This window comes from Typha angustifolia, chromosome 11, assembly GCF_048772165.1.
Source record: "Typha angustifolia cultivar Huaian chromosome 11, ASM4877216v1, whole genome shotgun sequence".
Taxonomy (NCBI): Eukaryota; Viridiplantae; Streptophyta; class Magnoliopsida; order Poales; family Typhaceae; genus Typha; species Typha angustifolia.
Window position 1 is genome coordinate 15,264,000 of NC_133249.1, and position 20,207 is coordinate 15,284,206.

The window sequence follows — 20,207 nt, forward strand, 5'->3', positions numbered from 1 at the left end:
CTGGTCTTCTACAGCATATCATTGCGGCCCTTCAGCGTGAGTTTGCTATGACAGATATGGGTCAACTTCACCATTTTCTGGGTATTTCAGTGTCACGGTCTGCTACTGGGTTATTTCTCTCTCAGCGTCAGTACACGCAAGATATTTTGGAGCGAGCCGGGATGAGTGAGTGCAAGCCATGCAGCACCCCTGTTGATCTACACTCCAAATTATCTGCCGAGGGATCTCCTGTCGCTGATGCCACACAGTATCGCAGCCTAGCTGGTGCCCTACAGTACCTGACTTTCACCCGTCCAGACATCGCCTTTGCTGTTCAGCAAGTGTGCCTCTATATGCATGACCCCAGGGAGCCTCACCTCACGGCTCTCAAGCGGATTCTGCGATATCTGCAAGGTACTCTTTCACTTGGCCTAACTATGCGCCGCTCTTCACCTACAGACCTTGTCGTGTACACGGATGCAGACTGGGCTGGCTGTCCGGATACCCGTCGCTCTACCTCCGGCTATGCAGTGTTTCTAGGAGACAACCTGGTGTCCTGGTCCTCCAAGCGCCAGCACACAGTCTCACGGTCCAGCGCCGAGGCAGAATACCGAGCTGTGGCAAATGGTGTTGCTGAAGCTACCTGGCTGCGACAGTTGTTAAATGAGCTTCACCATCCACCTCGCCGAGCTACCGTGGTCTATTGTGATAACGTCAGTGCCGTATATCTCTCCAGCAACCCAGTGCAACATCAGCGAACAAAACATGTTGAGATTGATCTCCACTTTGTTCGAGAGAAAGTTGCCCTCGGTCATACTCGAGTTCTTCATGTACCTACGACATCACAGTACGCAGACGTCTTCACTAAGGGTCTTCCTACCTCACTCTTCCAGGATTTTCGGTCCAGTCTGACCGTTAGCGAAGCTCCCGATTAGACTGCGGGGGAGTGTTAGACCACTATAATTAGGCATGTAATTGTGGCTGTAATTGTGCCTTAGAGGTAGGCTTGAATTTCTCCCTTTGGCTGCTATATATGTACCCCTGTAATCATACGTGATATACAAGAAAATCTTTCCACACTTTCAGATACCCCTTGAATGCATTTATCACAACCAACACTTATCCCTTGATTGCTTGGGATATCTTATCACTCCCTTGAATTATAAACTTAGGTGCACATGCCTTTGTGATATGTATTGGTTGGTAGACTTGGCTCTTATTGTCAAGACTTATCTGAAAGAAAGCTGTTAGAGAATGATAATTTTTATTTCTTGATGATAAAATCTTGTTTGTATTTCGTAGTTGTGAAACCTAACAAATGGAAGAAGTCTCTCAAACATTGGCATGAAAGAAGCAATATAGGTTTAGAAATGAAGTGGAAATCTAACCGCTGTGCAGTGCATTCACAGAGATTTAACTCAACAAATGCATGCTTCAACACAGTATCCAAATAAGAATTCAGACACTATACAAAAAGGATGCGACGAATTTTAACGGTAATTGTAATTGCATCCTTCAAAATAAAATGACTGATGAGGGGAGCAATGCAACATGATACACCCAAATGTACTCTTCATTATTTCAGTGCAACACCACTTATGAACACCCAATTCATAGGATACAAGATAATATATTGATCAACGAATAAATATCAAGCAAACAAAAAGAATAAAAATTACAATAAAAAATAATGAGCTATTCCTCTGCACTGAAGATGCGGTCTGTAACTGGAAAACAAATATGTGCATCATGATGTATGTGGATGAACAAGGTATCTGACGCATAAGCATTCCATCATAGAGAATTGATCAGAGAATGGCCACTGCTAGCAGGAAAAGTATCAGGAAAAGGCTTGTCTTGGCGTTCAAATGTGATGAATTGCGTGAGGGTGCTGGAGCTGTGGCTTTAGTCTTGTTTGATGCTTCCTTAAAGTTATCTGGAATATCACTGCTTGGTGCAGGAGCAGATGCTGGAGGGGAAGAAGAGTTTCCATTACCAGAACTCGCAGTTCCATAACCTGTTGTAATATTTTTGGTGTCATAATAGTTGGGTGAGAGACTGATGCCTGTATTAGTTCAAGGGGGTGAGCACTTACAATCGAATTCTTTCCAACCCAAGACTAACTTCTCTCTATCAAAGACAACGCGAAGGCCAGTCAAAAAATCTCCTGCATCAGGAGTAGTCATGCAGCAAACACAACTATCAGATACTGTAAACTTTTTGCAGCAAGTGGCGAATATCATATTGTTCATTATCATAAGTTAAGAATATATAGAGTATAATTTTTAATCCAGCCTCCTAGAAAAGAATATAATTTTGCTACTGCTTGTTGACAGATGTGAGTGTTCCAAGAGTTGCTTCATGAACTCTCATCAAATGTTTACTATGACAGTGAGATGAGCTTCTCATAATAGAACATAAAGAATAATCATTCGCAGCTCAATGGTATTGGTCATTCAGCTCAAAGGTAATCCTAGGAGTGTTTTTGGCTGTTACTGTCAACATACATAGAAAAATCATAGCAAAAGCATCTATAGAAATTCTAAGCTCAAAACAAGATTTGCAACAGTATATAAGTCAAAATGGAGAATAGAATAGCTTACGCCCAATTATATTCACGTTGCTGCTCTTGATTACAGCCAGGCAATACCCAAATAGAGTACCCTACATATTGAGGAGAACCAGAGAAACATGATTTACTAAGCATATTAATATATAATAAGTAAGACGATAATAATTGTGCCGTTATTTTATGTTACCTCCTGGTTGATGAGTGGGACAATAGGATCAGTAACATTAAACAGGTTTCCACTTTCGGTTACAACACTAATTCTGGGAATATAAATGCTATCTTGATTAGGACTGCATGGAGAAATAACACAATTTATTAGGCACTGCAGCCTCTGAAAACCATAATGGTATAAACAAATCTTTGGAATGTGAGTTTACAGCAAAGCGTAGCAAAAGTTGAAAGGTAGATCAGGATAAAGTGGGAGTGGGAGTGGGAGTGGCATCTCGAGAACCTGGGCAGTAAACTACAAGAGAAGAGAAAATATAATTGCTTCATCAAGGTGTGGAATCCAACTTCATGATCAAGTAACTACTTACACTAGTGGCAAGCTGTGTGTAGATTGGATCAGCCAAAAGCGTGATCGAGGTACCAGAGTCAACAAAAGCATTGAACCTAGTAGTAAAATTCGCTTTATCCACTATTAACCCTGTCACACTGATAGAATAAAATGGACTGCATACAAAAGAATTCACTCAGAAAATTGAATGAAGATTTCTTCTTCTAACAAATACGGCAAAGATATATATATATTTAAAAAAAATACTTACTTCTTTTTATCGACATTGAATGGGGTTTCACTTTGGTCTGTGCTACCTTTGTCCCCAAAAGTAATTCTCCCATAACCATCAGTTCCAAAGCACATAGAGAAGGAGTTGGAAATGAGACCTTGGCTTGATAAAATGCTAGGAATAGATATATTACTCAAACCAAGCCCAAACAGGCCATTGGGAGCTACATCAGCTAGAAATGCACCAGTCTGAACTCTTCCACAGCTACAAAATAATTAGGAACCCATTAAATCATATAAAATGTTGAAGGCGTATTAAGATGATAACATACTGAAAGAGAAAAAAAAGAAACCAAACATACCCAAAGACAACAGAAGCTGGGACAACATCAGGACTAGCAGTCTCAGTTGTCAGATACAGAACATCCTCAACCAGTATTCCAGAAGATGAGGTGTTCACAGATAAATATTGAACCTCGAAGGGGCAACTGCTGCTTGCTCCAGAGCAAGAGCTTTGGAGCTCACACAAGCTACTACTGCAAGGAACTAGTTTGCTTGTTGTAGAGTTACTAGGACTATAAATGTTGAAGGTAACATTCTGTCAGAGTTTAATGTCCACAACACAACCAAAAAAGGAGTTAGGAGAATGGCAACCCAAGATAAATTCTAATCCTTTTGAGCATGAAAAGCTATCAATCCACATCTAGTTCACGCAAAGAGCAAAACTGCATTCTGTATAACTCTATTAATCTCGTTCAATCCTCCAAAACAAATAGCTAATTTCATCAAATCAAACCAAACCAAATGGAAGACAGTAAAGAAGTAGATAGGAAGAATGAAACAGAGAGGATGGGAGAGTATCGAGGAAGACATACTCTATATTGGGCTGGTGCGCATTGCTCGCAATCACAGGGCACCCAGAAGAGATCACTTCCCGTGTCCAGAGCCACCAGAAAATTCTTTTTGGGCGTCCCCAACTCCACGAACGCGTAATTCAACCTAAAATTACATGTCAAATAATATTAAATAAAAGCCCAAATTTTCCAAAACGTACCAGTTCCACACTATTATCATTAAATTCTTTTGAGCAGATTATTATTAAATACTTCTTATTTCTTTTAAGTTACAATAAATTTTGTTTAAGATAAAATATACTTCGTTATACTAATTATGTTTTAATCATAATTATTTAGATTTAACTAATGAAGTAATTTTTGGTAGCAATTATTACTAGTTTCTATATTTAATACTTAGATTTTGAGAGAAGAAAGAGAGAAAGCGAAAGCTATACATTCCGAGGTCGCTGACGCGATACGTCAAGTTGCCGTCGAGGAAAGTGAGCATGGAGGAGTCACCGGCGGCGAGGAAGCGGCCGTGGTGGGCGCGGTCGTGGTGCGCGAGGGCAGCGTAGTACTCAGCCGTGCCCTTCTCCGGCCACCACTCGCCGGGGTACCCGTGCGACTCCCCCCACTGCCTCATCTTGCCGGAGAAGCGGTGGTGGAAGTCAAAGCCGATGGTGGCGGGGGCGGCAAGGCGGAAGGAAGAGACCGCCAGGATGACGGCGACGAGCAGGAGAGGAGAAAGAGAAGCCATTGGAGAGTCTTCGGTGTGCATTGGGATTCCATGGTGGGTTTTAATAGAACTTTAATCTTGGGGTCAACGACGGAGAAGTAGGTAAGTGGGGAGGATTGCATCCATGGCGGGAGTCGTCGGGTTTATGTGACAGTTGGTGGTCAAGATCGGGGGGCCCACCAAACTCCACAGCGGTGAAGGGTAAAAAATGTAATATAGAAAAGTACGGTAGAAGTGAAGATAATAATCATTATAATACGATATGTAGTCACCATAGTTAACGCTAAAATTTAGAGTGTTTCCTTAAACTTTTTCAAAATTTAAATTTAATTTTAATGTAAACAAAAAAAAAATCAAAACATAATTTTCTTTTATTTTTATTTGTTTTGCTACTTTTATAAAATTTTTATAAATCACGCATTATATTTTATCTATTTTATGAATCATACTCGCTACGATGTTTATGTAACCCAATACCTACTTTTTTTTTCTTATAATTCTTATTTAATATCCTCGGTTAATTTAAATGGTACCAGCAAAATAATATTTCATTATAATATACAAAATAATTTATAAATACTTAAATTATTTATGCCTTTAGAAAAGATAGTGGTCAGAGTATTTTAATAATTTGGTTAATATTAGTTAGTGAAAATAATATCCAAATATGAAACTAGAACTATAAAGAAAAATAGTGGTCGAGTTACAAAATCATCAAAGATGAGTATAAATAATAAAATAGATAAAATATAGAATGTGATTTGTAAAATAACCTGTATTAAAACTATAAGTAGATTGAGCGACACAAATAGAAATTTTAAATTGTAACTTAAAATTTAGGTGGTATTTAGTTTGGTCTTAGTAACTAATAAAAGAGTTATTTATGATATGTGAGGTTTACTACCTCCTACTTATTTACATAGTTTATCCCTTTTTTTAAAGATAAGTGGGAACTTAATAATATCCTATTAAATATCATAACTTACCTTTCTTCATGTTAATAGTAATTATACATTTTCTTTAAATAAATTTAATATCACTTTAAAATAAAATTAATATCATTCACCATAGCAAGCAAGTCTCACAGCTGACTTTGACCTGGTTTAATCCTATCAATCTTATACACTATACCTTATTGAATATTTGTTACACAACTAGCATGACTTAATGGCATTCCATGAACCACTTGATGTTAATCTTCCAAAAAAAAAAATCCTGAGTCCAGGAGAATGGCACAGAATGCATATGGAGCTCAAACTTTGACCCCCTTTAAATAATAATTAACATTCAGAGTGTTTTAGTTAGGTATCATGCTCCTCATTACTAATCATTTAGAAGAATAATAGCAATATTATACCAAGTCTTCTATTTGCAAATTATAGTTTGCCTCTTTTGATTTAGCTTGATTTTGACTTAATATTTTATACTTCAAACTTAAACATTTAATCACTCTGTGATTTAGACTAAATTGGATTAAAATTTTCACATAAAACTATTTGTTTTTCATTTGCACCGTTATCTTTTTCGCTATCTATAAATTACAAAATAACTAAACTACTTATACGATATTCAAATCAGATTATATTTTGTGGGGGTAAATAATAGTTGAATAACGTATGTATTAACTTTGTCTTGATTGTAATTAACGGTTGACTAACAGATGCAACTGTCTACGCTATATCTTATCCTTTTACCCTAAAATATAGTTTTGAATCCAATTAAAAATTTTCTTACATAGTATAAGTTATGTTCAGAACCTTGTACAAGAGCTTAAGTTAATTATTGATGATGATGATTATATTTCTTTACCAAGCAAATTAAATCCCCAAGAGGGCATAATCTTCAAACAGATTCTTAATTTGAAATATAGTCTATGTTCAAATCCTGTTAGTGGTGAGCTAACATTATTAAGAATGGGTCAATATCTGAAAGGAGAATACTTGGAATATTAACTAGTAAACTGTGTTCTAGATCATTTAAATACTACCAATATTATTGAGCAAATAGCTAGAACTAATAATAAAGAAGATTAACAACACTACATTCTCTAACAAACAATCCTCATAAAATGTTGTTATAACCAGCTGTTACACAATAATCATATAGTCATCAATCCAAGTAGAATTCTCGCATTAATCAAAGCTATGTTCAAAAACCTTGTATAAGTACATATTCAAATTGATAACATTATCTAGGATATAAAAATATGAGCGCAATTAGCTTTGGATGGAAAACCTAACGGCTGACGGCAGTAATCCAGTCAAAAAAAATCTAGAGTTGTGATCCAAACATTGATAGTATTGATGTTACAATTATATGCCAACATGTCCTTATTGCTGAAACTTGATCATGCAGAGAAGCAACAAATCTCAATGTCAAATATCAAACAAACAAAAGGAATAAAATTTACAATGCAAATACAGAACCCTTCCTCTGCACTGTGATGTGGTATTGTTACTGGAAGGCAAATATGTGCATGATGATGTATGCGGATCAACAAGTATACCATCAATCACACAGCATTAGAATTGATCAGAGAATGGCCACTACTAGCAGGAAAAGCATCAGGAAAATGCTTGCCATGGCATTCAGATGTGATGAAACGCCTGAAGGTGATGGCGCCAATGCATCTATAGTCTTGTTTGATGCTCCCTTGGAGTTATCACTACTTGGTGCAGGAGCAGCCGTTGGAGAGGAAGAGGAATTTCGATTGTCGAAACTCTCACTATTATAACCTGTTGTGATATTTTCTGTCGTTGTAAATAGTAATTCGATGAAAGGCTGATGGCTGTATTATTTCAAGGGGGTGAGCACTTACAATTGAATTGTTTCCAGCCCAGGACTGACCTCTCTCGATCAAAGACAATGCGAAGGCCAGTCATAAAATTTTCTGCATCAAGAGTTGGTGAATATGTCATGTCATTTGAATAAGGTTATAGCAAGTCTTATAGGAAGGAAAATATGTTTCTCAGTTGATTGTCAACAGATATCAGACCTCTGAAATTGATTTCAGGTAAATTAATCAGGAGAGAAATTTACTATAAAATCTAGATGAGCATATAATAAGTGAAGAAGAGAGCAATCACTAGTAGCAACTTGAGAAAGAATGTAGACCAATTAAATTTGCTACTAGCAAGTTTGCTACAATCAGACCTCTGAAATTGGCTGCTTGTAGTTTGAGAAAGACAAAATTGATCAAGAGAGAAGTTTTCTATAAAATCTAGAAGAGTATATCATAGTCGAAGAGACCAAATTTTTGAGAGCTTACGCCCAATTATATTCACGTTGTCGCTCTTCAGAATAGCTAGGCAATATCCGATCAATTTATTCTGAGTATCAAAACAAAGAACACCATTTGGTAAGAATACTACTAAGTCAGAAAAATGTATTTGTGCATCAATGCTGTACTTTTACCTCCTTCTGGTCGCCGAGTAGAACATAAGGATGGTTAACAGGAAACAAACTACCCCCTTTTGTCACGAAACTGATTTCAGGATAATATAATTCTGTTTGATTAGGACTGCACAGGGCAACAATAAATCTATTAGGTAAGGCCTAGGGTGGCCTCTAAATATCATAAAGATATGAAAACATCTGCGTAAATCTATCTATATATATATATATATATAAGACTACCTTAAATCGTAGCAATACTCGAAAGGTATACTAGGATCAAGTGCACTCCTCTTCTCTTGAACCTGCTCAGTGAACTATGGAAGGAAAGAAAATAACATTATTGCTACATTCGAAGTACGAAGTTCAAATTCATGATCAAGTGAGTAAACTTACACTAGTGGCGAGCTGTGTGTAGATTGGATCAGCAAAAAATGCAAAGGAGGTACCAGAATCAACAAGAGCTCTGAACCCAGTACTGGATTTATTCTTCCCTACTAGTGTTTCTGTTATGCTAATGAAGTATGATGGACTGCAGAGAACGATTTAAACGCAACAGAGTAACTCATATGTGATTGCTGAAAATAAGGACCGCTGCAAAGAAAATTAAAAAAACACTTACTGTCGAATGTCGATACTGAATGGAGTTTCATCCTGGTCTAAGCTACCTTTGTCCCCAAAATTTATTCTCCCATAACCATCATCTCCGAAGCACATGGAGAAGGAGTTAGAAGCAATAGTTCCTTTGCTTGCTAAGATGCTTGGAACTGATATCTTATCCAAACCAAGCCCAAACAGGCCATTGGGAGCTCCAGCTTCTAATAAAACACCAGTCTGAACTCTCCCACAACTGCAAAATATGATGAGGATGGCATCCAACATGAAGAAGTACTACTGATATCATGAGATGCTTTTAAAAAGAGAAGAACAAGTACCCAAACACAATTGATGCTTCAACAGCTTCAGGAGTAGCTGTCTCTCTTATCAAGTGCAAGGTGTCCTCCACTAAAGTTCCAGAGGATGAAGTGTTTGCAGATAGATACTGAACAACGTAGGGGCAACTGCTGCTGTTTGCTGCAGAGCATTGCCTGCTGAGATCGCATAGACCGCTTGTGCAAGGGACGTTCTTGCTCGTTGTAGACTGAGTTGGACTATATATGTTCAATTTAAGCTTCTGTTCAAAGTTATAATTTCCACACAAAGTTACTTGGAAGGATAAAGATCAAATTAGAACATAATTAGTCTCTTTGTTTTCTTCTCTATCATGCGGTTTATATATCAAAACAAAATTTTCGTCTCAAGAGCTGACTTTCTAATCTCTCAATAAGTTTTTTTTAATCTATTTAGGGGGATGCTGAATAAACCATGATAATTTTATCCCTTGTAGATCTGGACACAGCCATGCCTAGAAGAGTATATCATAGAGGTGTAAATTTACAAGAATGCCCTTAACATAGTTGACTAATAATAATAATAATAATAATAATGATAATAATGGGAAATGTCGTAGAAGGCATACACCATATCTAGGGGAGGTGGTTGGCGCGCACTGCACGCAATCGCAGGGCACCCAGAAGAGATCGCTTCCGGTGTCCAACGCCACCAGGAATCGCTTCCTCGGCGTTCCCAACTCCATGAATGCGTAATGCAAGCTATAATAATAATAATAAGTAAGAATTAGAATAATAATTACACTACAAGTAAATTTTAAGCTGTTGAGAGTATTACAATCCGAGAGAGCTGAACATAAAGGTCTCGTTCCCGTCAGAGAAGGTGATCAGCTCGGAGGAGCTGGAGTCGGCGAGGAAACGGCGGTGGAGGGCGCGGTCATGGCGGGCGAGGGCGGCGTAGTACTCCGCCGTGCCCTCCTTCTCCGGCCACCACGCGCCCGGGTGGCCGTGCGTCTCGGCCCACCGCCGCACTGGGGTTGAGAACCGGTGGTGGATGTCAAAGCCGAAGGTGGCGGCGGAGCAAGAGGAGAAGGCAAATATGGCGGCGGCGGCGAGGAAGAGAAGGAGGAGGATGTGAGGAGAAGAGGAAGCCATTGGAGGAGCTCAATTGCCTGAGTTGACATTTGGGTATTTAACCTTGAGTTTTGGTCAACGGGCGACACAGAGAGAGAGAGAGAGAGAGAGAACAGTAGTTGGAGGGGGAGAAGAAGCGGTCTTGGCGGGAGTCGTCGGCTTCCGTTGACAGTTGGAGTCGGAATAGTTCTTCTCTCTCATTCTTACTACAAAATAAAAGGAATAATTAAAATATATAAATAGGTCTAAATTTTCTTATTGGTGTATATATATTTCTAAATGTCATGTTTACATCTATACTTTTTGAGAACCTATAAGTTATGTATGGATACCTTTCAGACACATATATACTTAACTAAAAAGGAATATATAACTAAGAATAAAAATATTTATATCTTCTTTTATTTATCAAATTCTTAATAATAATAATGTAGATATTCTTAGTGGCATTCCATGAAACACTTGCCCCTTATAAGGTTCTTGTCACATAGATCAATAACTCGGAGTAAAGCATCGTGCTTCCCATTACTAATCATTCAGAGGAAAATTAGTAATATTATTACAATCTATGGAATATATCTGGGAAAGTAGGATTGACGAAGAGATATCGTTCTCTTGTTACAGATCTTTGGATTGGTATGCATCTAATCGATTGCTCTGATTAGGGATAGTTTTCGACGTTATTGGTTATAGCGGGTCGGGTATTGGGTCGCTTTAAACCCGTTAAACTTTTTCTTTTAACCCGTTACGTCATTAAGTGACGGAAATTGGGCCGTCGGCCCAATTCCTCTTTCTTCCTGCGCGTCGTAGCTGCCTTCTCTCTCTCTCTCTCTCTCTTGCGCCATCTCGCTGAGGACGAGCCCTCGGCTTCCCATTTCCCTCTCGGTGTCGAGAAAGGATGTAGTTTTCTTCATGGTCACATCCTGTCTGGTTGAAAATTTTAGTTGGATTTGGTAGATGGATGGATTCATTGACAGATGCTTGATTCTTTTGTGGCTTTTCTTCTACCACCTGTTTAAATATGCCATTTTGATGCATTTTTCTGTTCTTGATAACTTTCTCAACTAGAATTTAAAACCGTTTTAGCATTGTCAGTGTTCCTTAATTTGCTATATGAGTATGCTGAATTGCTATTGTAGAGAAAGTTTGTTAGTAGAAATTGCTGTGTTGAATTACATAGTTTAGTTAGTAGAGAATGTGTATGTTAGATTGTAGAGAAAATTGACTATTTAGTGTTTAGTTACTTGGATGCAAATGTATATATTTATATGTTGTGTTAAAATGCTTTCATGCCATATTACCACATATAAATGGCTACTGAGTACTGAGAGTATTGAGTTCCAGTGGTAGAAGTATTATTCCGAAAGGGCTACACTGTTCTTCTCATTCAAATGGGCCATGGAACCTATATACCTTCAAAGGCACTCATTTCTCTTTGCTTTTTCTAGATAATAAGCTTCATTCTTGATAGTCTTTAAGCATCAGGGTTTTTCATGATGCTTGCATCTTCAATGATCTACATTCATTAAGTGAATAATTTTCTACAATTAATCCTGATTAATAAGTGGTATTTGAGCTCCTTACATGGACAAACAATGTAAGTTGGTTATCTGTGTCCTTTTTAAGGGTTTAATGTCTAGTGGAAGTTGAAGTCTAGTCGACTTGATATTTTTTTGATGGTTAAAATATATCTTGATGTTGGGCATGATGTAATGTTAAAACTTTTCTGAATATCTATTTGATAAGGCATGATGTAATGTTAAAACTAGTGGTTTCTATGTGGTTCCCTAGTTTAGTGTGTTTCAATGATCAAGCAAAAATAGTCCCAAATATAAGTCCTCTGTTTATCTGACACCAGCTCTCTGTTAGTCTCAAATTAAAACAATGTCCTACTGACATGCTTTTATAGTGGTTTTCATCTACTTATTTGTATATATCAAATAATAGAACTACAAGAACAAAAGTGGGAATATGATGTTTGAGAACTCATTTGAAGCCTTAAAAGAAACATTTAATATTACCTTCTTTGGATGTGTATTCATTATATTTCGACACTTATTTTCTGAGGAACTATCAGAGGATCTCTGTCAGCTTCTTGCCATGCAGAGAAAGAGGTGATTATTTACTTAAATCAGCGGGAAAATATATCATTACATCCCTGTGCTTTAAAAGTTCTTTTAAAGTGATTTCTATAACTGAATGGAGAAGCACTGTTCTGATTAAAATATTTAAGTGGCATAACATATGAGATCTTATTTTTATTGAACTGGTATAAAATAAAACATTTTGTACGATGTGCTTGGAAATCCATGTATACAATCTCCTTTTTGTTTGGTTGTGTTCATCTTGCATGTGCATTATTTTCCAATGTGAGTGATTAATATTTCTAACAATCTCCAAACTTCTAATTGGTGAAGTGAACACTTACATACTGGATTACCTCCATTGTTGGATAGTTCTTGTATGGCTGTCCAATTAAATCTGGAAGTTGTGGACTGAATCACAAGTTATCTTGATATTACATCGTCCAATATTCAGCTCCCAGGAGCAAATCCACTGTCTGGATGACCAAAATATTTTTGCAAATTCACTAGTTTAATTTATGATAAGCTCAAGTATTGAACTTAGTTTTGGTTTTCAAGAATGTAGTGTACACCTTGTTTAGTGAGAATATTCTACTTTTCCAATTCTTACGTTGCACAAAACACACTGTTTATATATATATATTGTGATAGAGTGTAGCTTTGCCCTTTAAAATAATTCTGATGAAGTGAATCTATTGTCTCATATTTCCCTTCGTTGTAACATTGAGACTGAAAGAAAGGTATGCTCTGTTTTGAAGTAGTTGAACTTTTGAGCTTCCAATGCAGGTGCAGGACTCTGCAACTGGGTAAACCTCTAATCATGGTCATTAACGAGGATTTAATCTCTTCTGTGCGAGACTATTGAGGCGATGAACTTGGAGACTTTCCTTCCTTAAACACCAGGAGATCCAATGCCAACTGCTAGTTTGATGAACAAATTTCTTGGCTTCCCAGTTGATTAGTCATCCCTAACTCATTGATATATGCATATCTCATGGTGTTCAATAATGTGGTCTCTGTCCAGAGCCAAAATTCAACATTTTCATGTCAGGATATCTCCAGCACTGCTAAATGTAAAGGATTTTTGCTTGATGATGTACTTTGTTTCTGGATAAAACAAGTTGACACTTGTTTCTGTAATGTTTTTCATTATGCACTTATGTTACAAGTACCTCTTTGACATTGAGAGAAGGGAAGAGGAGTGAGGTAGGACAAAATATTAACAAAAGGTGTGGTGGTGATCCTTCTTAAGCTTGTCTTCGCTTCTTTTAAAAAATTAAAATATTAACAAAAGATGGTTCATGTCTAAAACTACATAAAATGTTGAACAATTTTAACGAATTAGATATCTATAACTATGTAATTGCATGTTAGTAGCATCATCAAATTATTTGTAGCGATCATCTACTTTGATCTATCTGAAATATATGTTAATATATCAATTATACGCATTTGACAATTCTAAGTGTGCTCGAAGCTTTAGGGGTAACATGGGCCATGATTAGAACTGCCCAATATGAGCAACCCACACGTGATCTGCCCGCACTGAATCACAATACTTATTATATCTAAGCCTCTCTCCATGTTTCTCTTTAGGATTGTTTCTCTTTATATCAAACCCTCTAAATTCAGTTTCTTGTATGTTTCAACAACAAATTCAAAACAACTTCCCACTTTAAGTTAGCCAGAAAAGAAAAATTTACATGGTTAGGGTTACAAGGAACTCATGCCCGGATATATATAGGGCAGACATATCCCCACTGATAGCTTCTTCTTTTTTCTTAACCACCATCTTATTATTCTTTCATGCATGTTCTAAATTTGTATTGGATCTCCATGGGATATCAACCTGCACACAAAAAGAAGAAGAAGAGGAAAAAAAACAAACTATGCTTTAGTCGAAGCTATAGTTCACCAACTATGGCCTGCTATTGATAAGTTCACTGCTCTGAGTGCATAGAAATTAGGTTTTGATACTTCTCCATCCACGCATGCTTATCATGCATGGTGGTCATCTGAGCACGTAGACCAACTTTGTGTGGTCATGACTCCCTTTTTACCTAACAAAATAATACTTCTATCTCTCACAAAAAGAATAAGAGAGAGAGAGAGAGAGAGAGATCTATGAATTGACAACTGTTTGGTCCAACAAGATGCATTTGGGAAGAGGGAGACTAGAAATTAGTTTCTAGAAAAGGACACGTAGTAAGCTACAAATCAAAATCACAAGGGCAACTTAACTAAGGGGAGGTATTAACTAGGGTTTTAGGTATCTCTCTTCTTCTTATTTTCTATCGTTCTCCAACTCTTGTACCTAATACTAGTTTTCAAAGTTCCTTCCCTTTCTTTATATATATATATATATAGCATTTTTCTTGTAACTTATTATCAAAATGCTAATCTCAAACTTGTGTTGATATGATACGTAAGACGATAATAGTACTTTAACATGTTGAACATCAAACATTATTAGAACATAAAAATACTAAGGTTGTTTTCATGACTAATATTGTTTCGTCACACACAATTAATGCCTTGACAAAAAAAGAAAAATTAAAAATAAAAAATCATTTGGTGGAGTGTTTATATTTCCTTAAGAAGCTTCGATTGACATATTTTTTTTTCCTGTTCTTATTCTCGTCGAAGTATAGAATTAATCAATGTCATTGTTGATGACTACATAGGACAAAAGGGAAGCCCAAGAGTTATTTATCCAAATGAGAAGAGGTCTAGAAGTAGGGATTCTAATTAATTTGCATAATTGCATGAGTGACATGAGAAATGGATGAATAAGACAGATTGAATCCTCCAGAAGATCATTGAAATGAAGGAGGAATTCAAAGAAAGAGATGAGGTGGTGATGTATAAGGTCTAACTAACCTCTTAAAATCCCTCTCAATATTTTATGTAGTATTACACTTTTTTGACTTCAAAACAGACAATTTCATTGATTACTATTTGTTTGGAACTACATTCAATTTAATACATCATAAATATATTCCACCACCTTTTTGACTTCAAAAGAGACAATTTCATTGAGTACTATTTGTTTGGAAGTACATTCAATTTAATACATCATAAGTATATTCCACTCTTGTGCAGTATATAGTAGTGCAGTCAAAGTTTACAATTTAAATTATTTCTTTGCAAGCTTAATATTGACCATGTTACCTTATGAGCATATAAGTTTTATATATCTATGGTATCCAACAAGTAGTTATTTTCAAGGATCACCTAATTAATTAAATTTTGTATAGGCTAGCATTAGTTAGATTTAAGATAAACCCTCACAAGGAGAAAAGCTTTTCTATTCACGTATAAACTTGACTATTGGTGGAACCTAATCAAGTATAAAATTAATGATGTAATGAAAGCAACATTCTGAAAAGATACACCAAATAGGCTTATAAGGAATAATTTGAATTTTTTTGGATGGGATAAATCACTAAATCCAACTAGCTAGCTAGGCACCTTTTAATTTATGAATAAAAACTAAGATTTATTTCTTTCTTTCTTTGTCCTTGACATCATTTTTAGTATCGCAAATACTACTAAATTGCACTGTCTATCATTGTCAAAATGAGAGAAACCATCACAATGGCATGCTCAAAAAGTGAACTTCTCAAAAGAATTGGCTTCCTTCCACAAGCCTTCTCCTTCCATATTTCTTTTTCAGCCATGCATGAACTTGCCAATCCTACTCCCAGACACCTTGTAAGACTCAATGAAAAGAGAAAAAGGAAAAAGTTATGGAGAGGGAGAGAGCACATCTTCCTTGCACCTTCATGGGTTTACCCACCAATCATTCCATTCCCATCAAAGAGGAAGCAATGTGCAGTTTTGTGGACATGGAGGTAAGGTTGGATCTCCTCAAGTGGAGCCCAAAAAGCCCCTCCATTATTCAAAGTGCTTTTAATGGAGTTTGGTTCCATCTCCTCTCTCTCTCTCTCTCTCTCTCACTCTCTATTTCTAGAGCAAAGAGCAAGTAAACTATGAGGGGGGGAGAAGCACCTCTTTGCTTGGTCTATTTAGTAGTCATAAAGCATGAGGAGGATTGATTAAGAATAGCTAAGAATAACCATCTTAATGTAATTTAATTTAATTTAATTGTAGGACATATTGCATGATCGAGAGTGAGTTCTCTTCACTTCCACCCTCCCCAGTAATTGATAAGAAATTTTACTGTTTGAAAGAAGGAGTAGGATTTAAGTCTTCTATCTGTGATTCCGTACTATATAACATAGCAAAATAAAATAAGAAAGAAACATTTACTATGGTCTAGTCCTTACTTTTGCACCAAAATAAAATAAACGTATATAGTAGGGTTTGAAACGAAAAGATCCACATAATCTATGCCGACGCCAAAGTTAATTTACTTCCATGCACGCTTTCTCGCCACCTGTCAGCTTTGGTGTGGTGGTGGGCCCCACGAGCTGCCTCTTTGCCTCGCTGGCTTCGTCTCCCCTTCGTTGCCTCCCTTTATTTAAATGGGGTTTTTATTTCCGAGAGAGAGAGAGAGAGAGAGAGAGAGAGATTTATATTTCTTTTCTTTGTTGTTGTAATATCCCATAAGAGAGAGAGAGCTACACAGAAACCAAATATCGAGCGCCCAACTACTTCCTTTTCCCGATCCAGGAGCCAATCTAGCGTCGTCTGCAACCGCGTAATCCACCGGAGCGGATCAATCTCGACGCGGTTGGAGCGATTCCCGACGGAAAGGTGGGATTTTTCCTGGCCTTTTGCCCGTAATGGTAGAATAATTCCCTCGGATACGGCACTATCGAGGGGAGTTGTCTCTTGGGTTATCTTCGCTGTACGGAGATGGGAACCTGGGTCGTGCTTCCTTTGGATTCTGAGGCTCTCTCCGGCTCGGTTTCTATGATTCGGTATGACAAGGATTCCTAGTTCCCCCCCTCAAGTCTTGGAGTCCTTATTGGAGGTAAGAATGAGAACCGTTTGATGCTTGGATGTTGGTTTTGGATTTTTGTGATGTATGATATGCTGAACTGCGTAAGAATCATCTACTTCGGGAGATGACAATAGAAAAAAGACATCTCGTGTTATGTTTCAACTCCTCCTCAAAGTCCATTTATGCTCTCAAAATTTTCAACAAAGAAAAGATGAAATTTTTGACCTTTACCTTAGTCTAGAACCTGTCTTTATCTTCTAGTTGATGGGTGAGTATATTTTAATTGATTCGATTGTTGTTGCTCTACTTGACAACATTTATATGCTTCCTTTTGTTTCGGAATAGGGAAAGGGAGATCAGAGCTTTTGAATTTTAATTTTGGATGCTGTTGTTGTGTAAGGAATAGATGATGAGATCTCGCCGGCTGGCCTGGGTGAGATGAGGGATGTTAGCAAGGTTGATGAGCTTCTTGAAGGCCTGTTGGCGGACGTCGCCCGATCGATATATCGGAACAGGTGCTGATGCAGTTGGAAAGCAGGATGGACTTCTTTGGTACAAGGACACTGGACAGCACATGAATGGGGAGTTCTCCATGGCTGTGGTCCAAGCCAATAGCTTGCTTGAGGATCAAAGCCAGATTGAGTCAGGGCCTTTGAGCTCTTTGGATTCGGGCCCTTATGGGACCTTCGTTGGGGTTTATGATGGCCATGGTGGTCCGGAGACGTCTCACTATATTATTGATCATCTCTTCCAGAATCTTAAGAGTAGGTTCTGAACCTGGACATATTATACTTAAGATATTGTAATTTATTTTTAGTTCACTAGGCTCCTTTGTTTCAATCTGTACTCTTAGCTCAATATCATGATCCACTAGTAATTAGAAGGCTTCCTCTTGAGCTAAGTGGGTATATTGATTCACTCGTTGACATAAATTTGTTTTTGCTTGGTGACATCATGAATATTGTTGTTAGTCTCGATCAGTTTATAGTATATCTGCTCTAACGGCATGATTGCATATCACGTACCTCTTTATGTAATTAGAGCTAATAATGTTTTTTTGTCTTGCAATGGCAATTGTGTGTATTGTCTGACATTAGCTGCCATATTTGGCAGGATTTACATCTGAACAACACTCAATCTCAACTGATGTAATACGGAAAGCATATCAAGCGACTGAAGAGGGATTTTTCTCTCTTGTTGCCAAACAATGGCCTATGAAACCTCAGCTTGCGGCTGTTGGCTCGTGCTGCCTGGTTGGCGTAATCAGTGGTGGTATGCTATATGTAGCTAATGTTGGGGACTCCCGTGTTGTTTTGGGAAGACAAGTCAAAGCAACTGGAGAAGTTTTGGCTGTCCAGCTATCAGCAGAGCATAATGCAGGAATCGAGTCTGTGAGAAAAGAGTTGCAGGCAATGCACCCAGATGATTCAAAAATTGTTGTTCTGAAGCATAATGTTTGGCGTGTTAAGGGTCTCATTCAGGTATGCAACATATCATCGCTCCCATATTTCATTTAGTGGAAATTGTATATAAACCCAAAACAAAGCATGTCGACCCAACTCCGAAGAACACTTCGGAATTAACTCAAAAGGGAATGATCTAACCAGGTTAGTTACATGCACTTCTGGTGATAATTGATAACATTGGAAGCTATTCAAGATTCAGCTGAGATGATTCTCATCTTGTTTTGTTTATTCTTGTCAATTGTGGCCTTGAACAGTTCAAGTGTTAACTACACCTTTCACTTCTACACAATGTTCTCAAATTACCCTGTTTTACATTTTCTCTCATAACACTGGAACTGCCCGCACATTAGGTGCCTACTGTTTACTCTATTTACTCTACCTCAATACATGTTAATGATAATTTTAGCTATAATTTTACAAACTCTTAAAATCTCAGAAAGCACAGCAATTTGATGCAGGTTTCTAGGTCCATCGGTGATGCTTACCTGAAAAAAGCAGAATTCAACAGGGAACCGTTATATGCAAAATTTCGCGTTCGGGAACCTTTCAGCAAACCTATACTAAGTGGAGAACCGTCAATTTCTGTGCAACCACTACAACCTCACGATCAGTTTCTTATATTTGCATCTGATGGACTTTGGGAGCACCTTAGCAACCAAGAGGCTGTTGACATTGTTCATAACAGTCCACGGAGTGTAAGTTCTTTTTCCATCAATACTAGTTATAACTATTGCTTGTGCAAGAGTATTGACTTGTGCATTAGACCAGTCCTCTTGGACATTGTTTAGTTGGAGTACCATTTAATACATTGATATATACTCATCTACCATTTGACATTTTGCCGTTGGAATATCGCAGGGAAGTGCTCGGAGGCTTGTCAAAGCTGCAATGCAAGAAGCAGCCAAGAAGAGAGAGATGAGGTACTCTGATCTCAAGAAGATTGACCGAGGGGTCCGTAGGCACTTCCACGATGACATAACCGTCGTCGTAGTATTCCTTGATTCAAATCTCGCAAGTAAGGCAAGCTCACACAAAGGTCCTGGTCTCTCTGTAAGATGTGGAGGTATCAACCCAGCAGGGAATTCTCACACGCCATCGACCTAACTCGACATCTCCTTATGAACCAATCGTTCATCTTTTCTGTCTGCTGCACCAAATTGTATTCTCAACAATGATGTAAAAATGGTGGCGTCGAAGCTCTCACTACCTGTATAAATTTAATATAGAGTAGAAATCCATGTTATCCAATGTCTCAATCTGAACAGCAAGAAAGGAGCTTCAAGGCTGAGAATTTTAATCAGTTTTACTCTTCCTTAGATTAAATAAGATCTTCAGAATAAGTTGTTTGCCTTTTATTTAGTTTTTACATACTAATGTTGGTGAATTCTTTTGGGTAAACGTTAATGTTACTTAGTATTATCTGAATTATTATGAAGGGATAGCATTAGATTTTGCAAATTATTTTTTTGAATATGAACTTA

General features: G+C 37.5%; 3 protein-coding genes across 6 annotated transcripts; 1 reads left to right on the forward strand and 2 right to left on the reverse strand.

Annotated features, from left to right (window-relative positions):
• Window positions 1–1,544: 1,544 nt before the first annotated feature.
• On the reverse strand, window positions 1,545–4,933 carry LOC140770903 (aspartyl protease family protein 1-like). The gene is made up of 10 exons (XM_073112227.1): window positions 4,570–4,933; window positions 4,154–4,277; window positions 3,641–3,876; window positions 3,319–3,543; window positions 3,088–3,223; window positions 2,929–3,014; window positions 2,739–2,841; window positions 2,583–2,643; window positions 2,075–2,146; window positions 1,545–1,996 (listed from the first exon to the last, which is right to left on the reverse strand). Exons 1-10 carry the CDS (start codon window positions 4,890–4,892, stop codon window positions 1,788–1,790), a joined length of 1,575 nt encoding a protein of 524 aa, XP_072968328.1. The 5' UTR covers window positions 4,893–4,933; the 3' UTR covers window positions 1,545–1,787.
• A 2,180-nt stretch (window positions 4,934–7,113) lies between these two features.
• LOC140770779 (aspartyl protease family protein 1-like) lies at window positions 7,114–10,330 on the reverse strand. 2 transcript variants are annotated; one of them, XM_073112046.1, is made up of 10 exons: window positions 9,972–10,324; window positions 9,763–9,895; window positions 9,179–9,417; window positions 8,866–9,093; window positions 8,640–8,775; window positions 8,487–8,560; window positions 8,265–8,370; window positions 8,119–8,179; window positions 7,669–7,740; window positions 7,114–7,585 (listed from the first exon to the last, which is right to left on the reverse strand). In XM_073112046.1, exons 1-10 carry the CDS (start codon window positions 10,286–10,288, stop codon window positions 7,383–7,385), a joined length of 1,569 nt encoding a protein of 522 aa, XP_072968147.1. In that variant the 5' UTR covers window positions 10,289–10,324; the 3' UTR covers window positions 7,114–7,382. The 2 variants fall into 2 exon arrangements, 1 of the variants encoding a protein (XP_072968147.1); XR_012106053.1 differs by lacking the exon at window positions 8,119–8,179 and having other exon boundaries at window positions 7,447–7,585; window positions 9,972–10,330.
• Window positions 10,331–16,865: 6,535 nt separating this feature from the next.
• LOC140771095 (probable protein phosphatase 2C 60) lies at window positions 16,866–20,076 on the forward strand. 3 transcript variants are annotated; one of them, XM_073112490.1, is made up of 5 exons: window positions 16,866–17,290; window positions 17,606–18,024; window positions 18,374–18,741; window positions 19,185–19,421; window positions 19,585–20,076. In XM_073112490.1, the coding sequence occupies exons 2-5, from the start codon at window positions 17,706–17,708 to the stop codon at window positions 19,828–19,830; spliced, it is 1,170 nt and encodes a 389-aa protein (XP_072968591.1). In that variant the 5' UTR covers window positions 16,866–17,290; window positions 17,606–17,705; the 3' UTR covers window positions 19,831–20,076. The 3 variants fall into 3 exon arrangements, with proteins under 3 accessions (XP_072968591.1, XP_072968592.1, XP_072968589.1); XM_073112491.1 differs by having other exon boundaries at window positions 17,661–18,024; XM_073112488.1 differs by having other exon boundaries at window positions 16,867–17,290; window positions 17,667–18,024.
• Window positions 20,077–20,207: the final 131 nt, after the last annotated feature.

Coding starts and splice junctions, on each gene's coding strand:
- LOC140770903 (XM_073112227.1), bottom strand. CDS start 4,892: ATGCACACCGAAGACTCTCCAATGGCTTCTCTTTCTCCTCTCCTGCTC. Junction 2,842..2,928: donor AACTTTTGCTACGCTTTGCT/GTAAACTCACAT, acceptor TTCTCCATGCAG/TCCTAATCAAGATAGCATTT. Junction 2,644..2,738: donor TCCCACTCATCAACCAGGAG/GTAACATAAAAT, acceptor CTCAATATGTAG/GGTACTCTATTTGGGTATTG.
- LOC140770779 (XM_073112046.1), bottom strand. CDS start 10,288: ATGGCTTCCTCTTCTCCTCACATCCTCCTCCTTCTCTTCCTCGCCGCC. Junction 9,896..9,971: donor ATGTTCAGCTCTCTCGGATT/GTAATACTCTCA, acceptor TTATTATTATAG/CTTGCATTACGCATTCATGG. Junction 9,094..9,178: donor GAAGCATCAATTGTGTTTGG/GTACTTGTTCTT, acceptor CATATTTTGCAG/TTGTGGGAGAGTTCAGACTG.
- LOC140771095 (XM_073112490.1), top strand. CDS start 17,706: ATGTTAGCAAGGTTGATGAGCTTCTTGAAGGCCTGTTGGCGGACGTCG. Junction 18,742..19,184: donor GTGTTAAGGGTCTCATTCAG/GTATGCAACATA, acceptor AATTTGATGCAG/GTTTCTAGGTCCATCGGTGA. Junction 19,422..19,584: donor TTCATAACAGTCCACGGAGT/GTAAGTTCTTTT, acceptor GGAATATCGCAG/GGAAGTGCTCGGAGGCTTGT.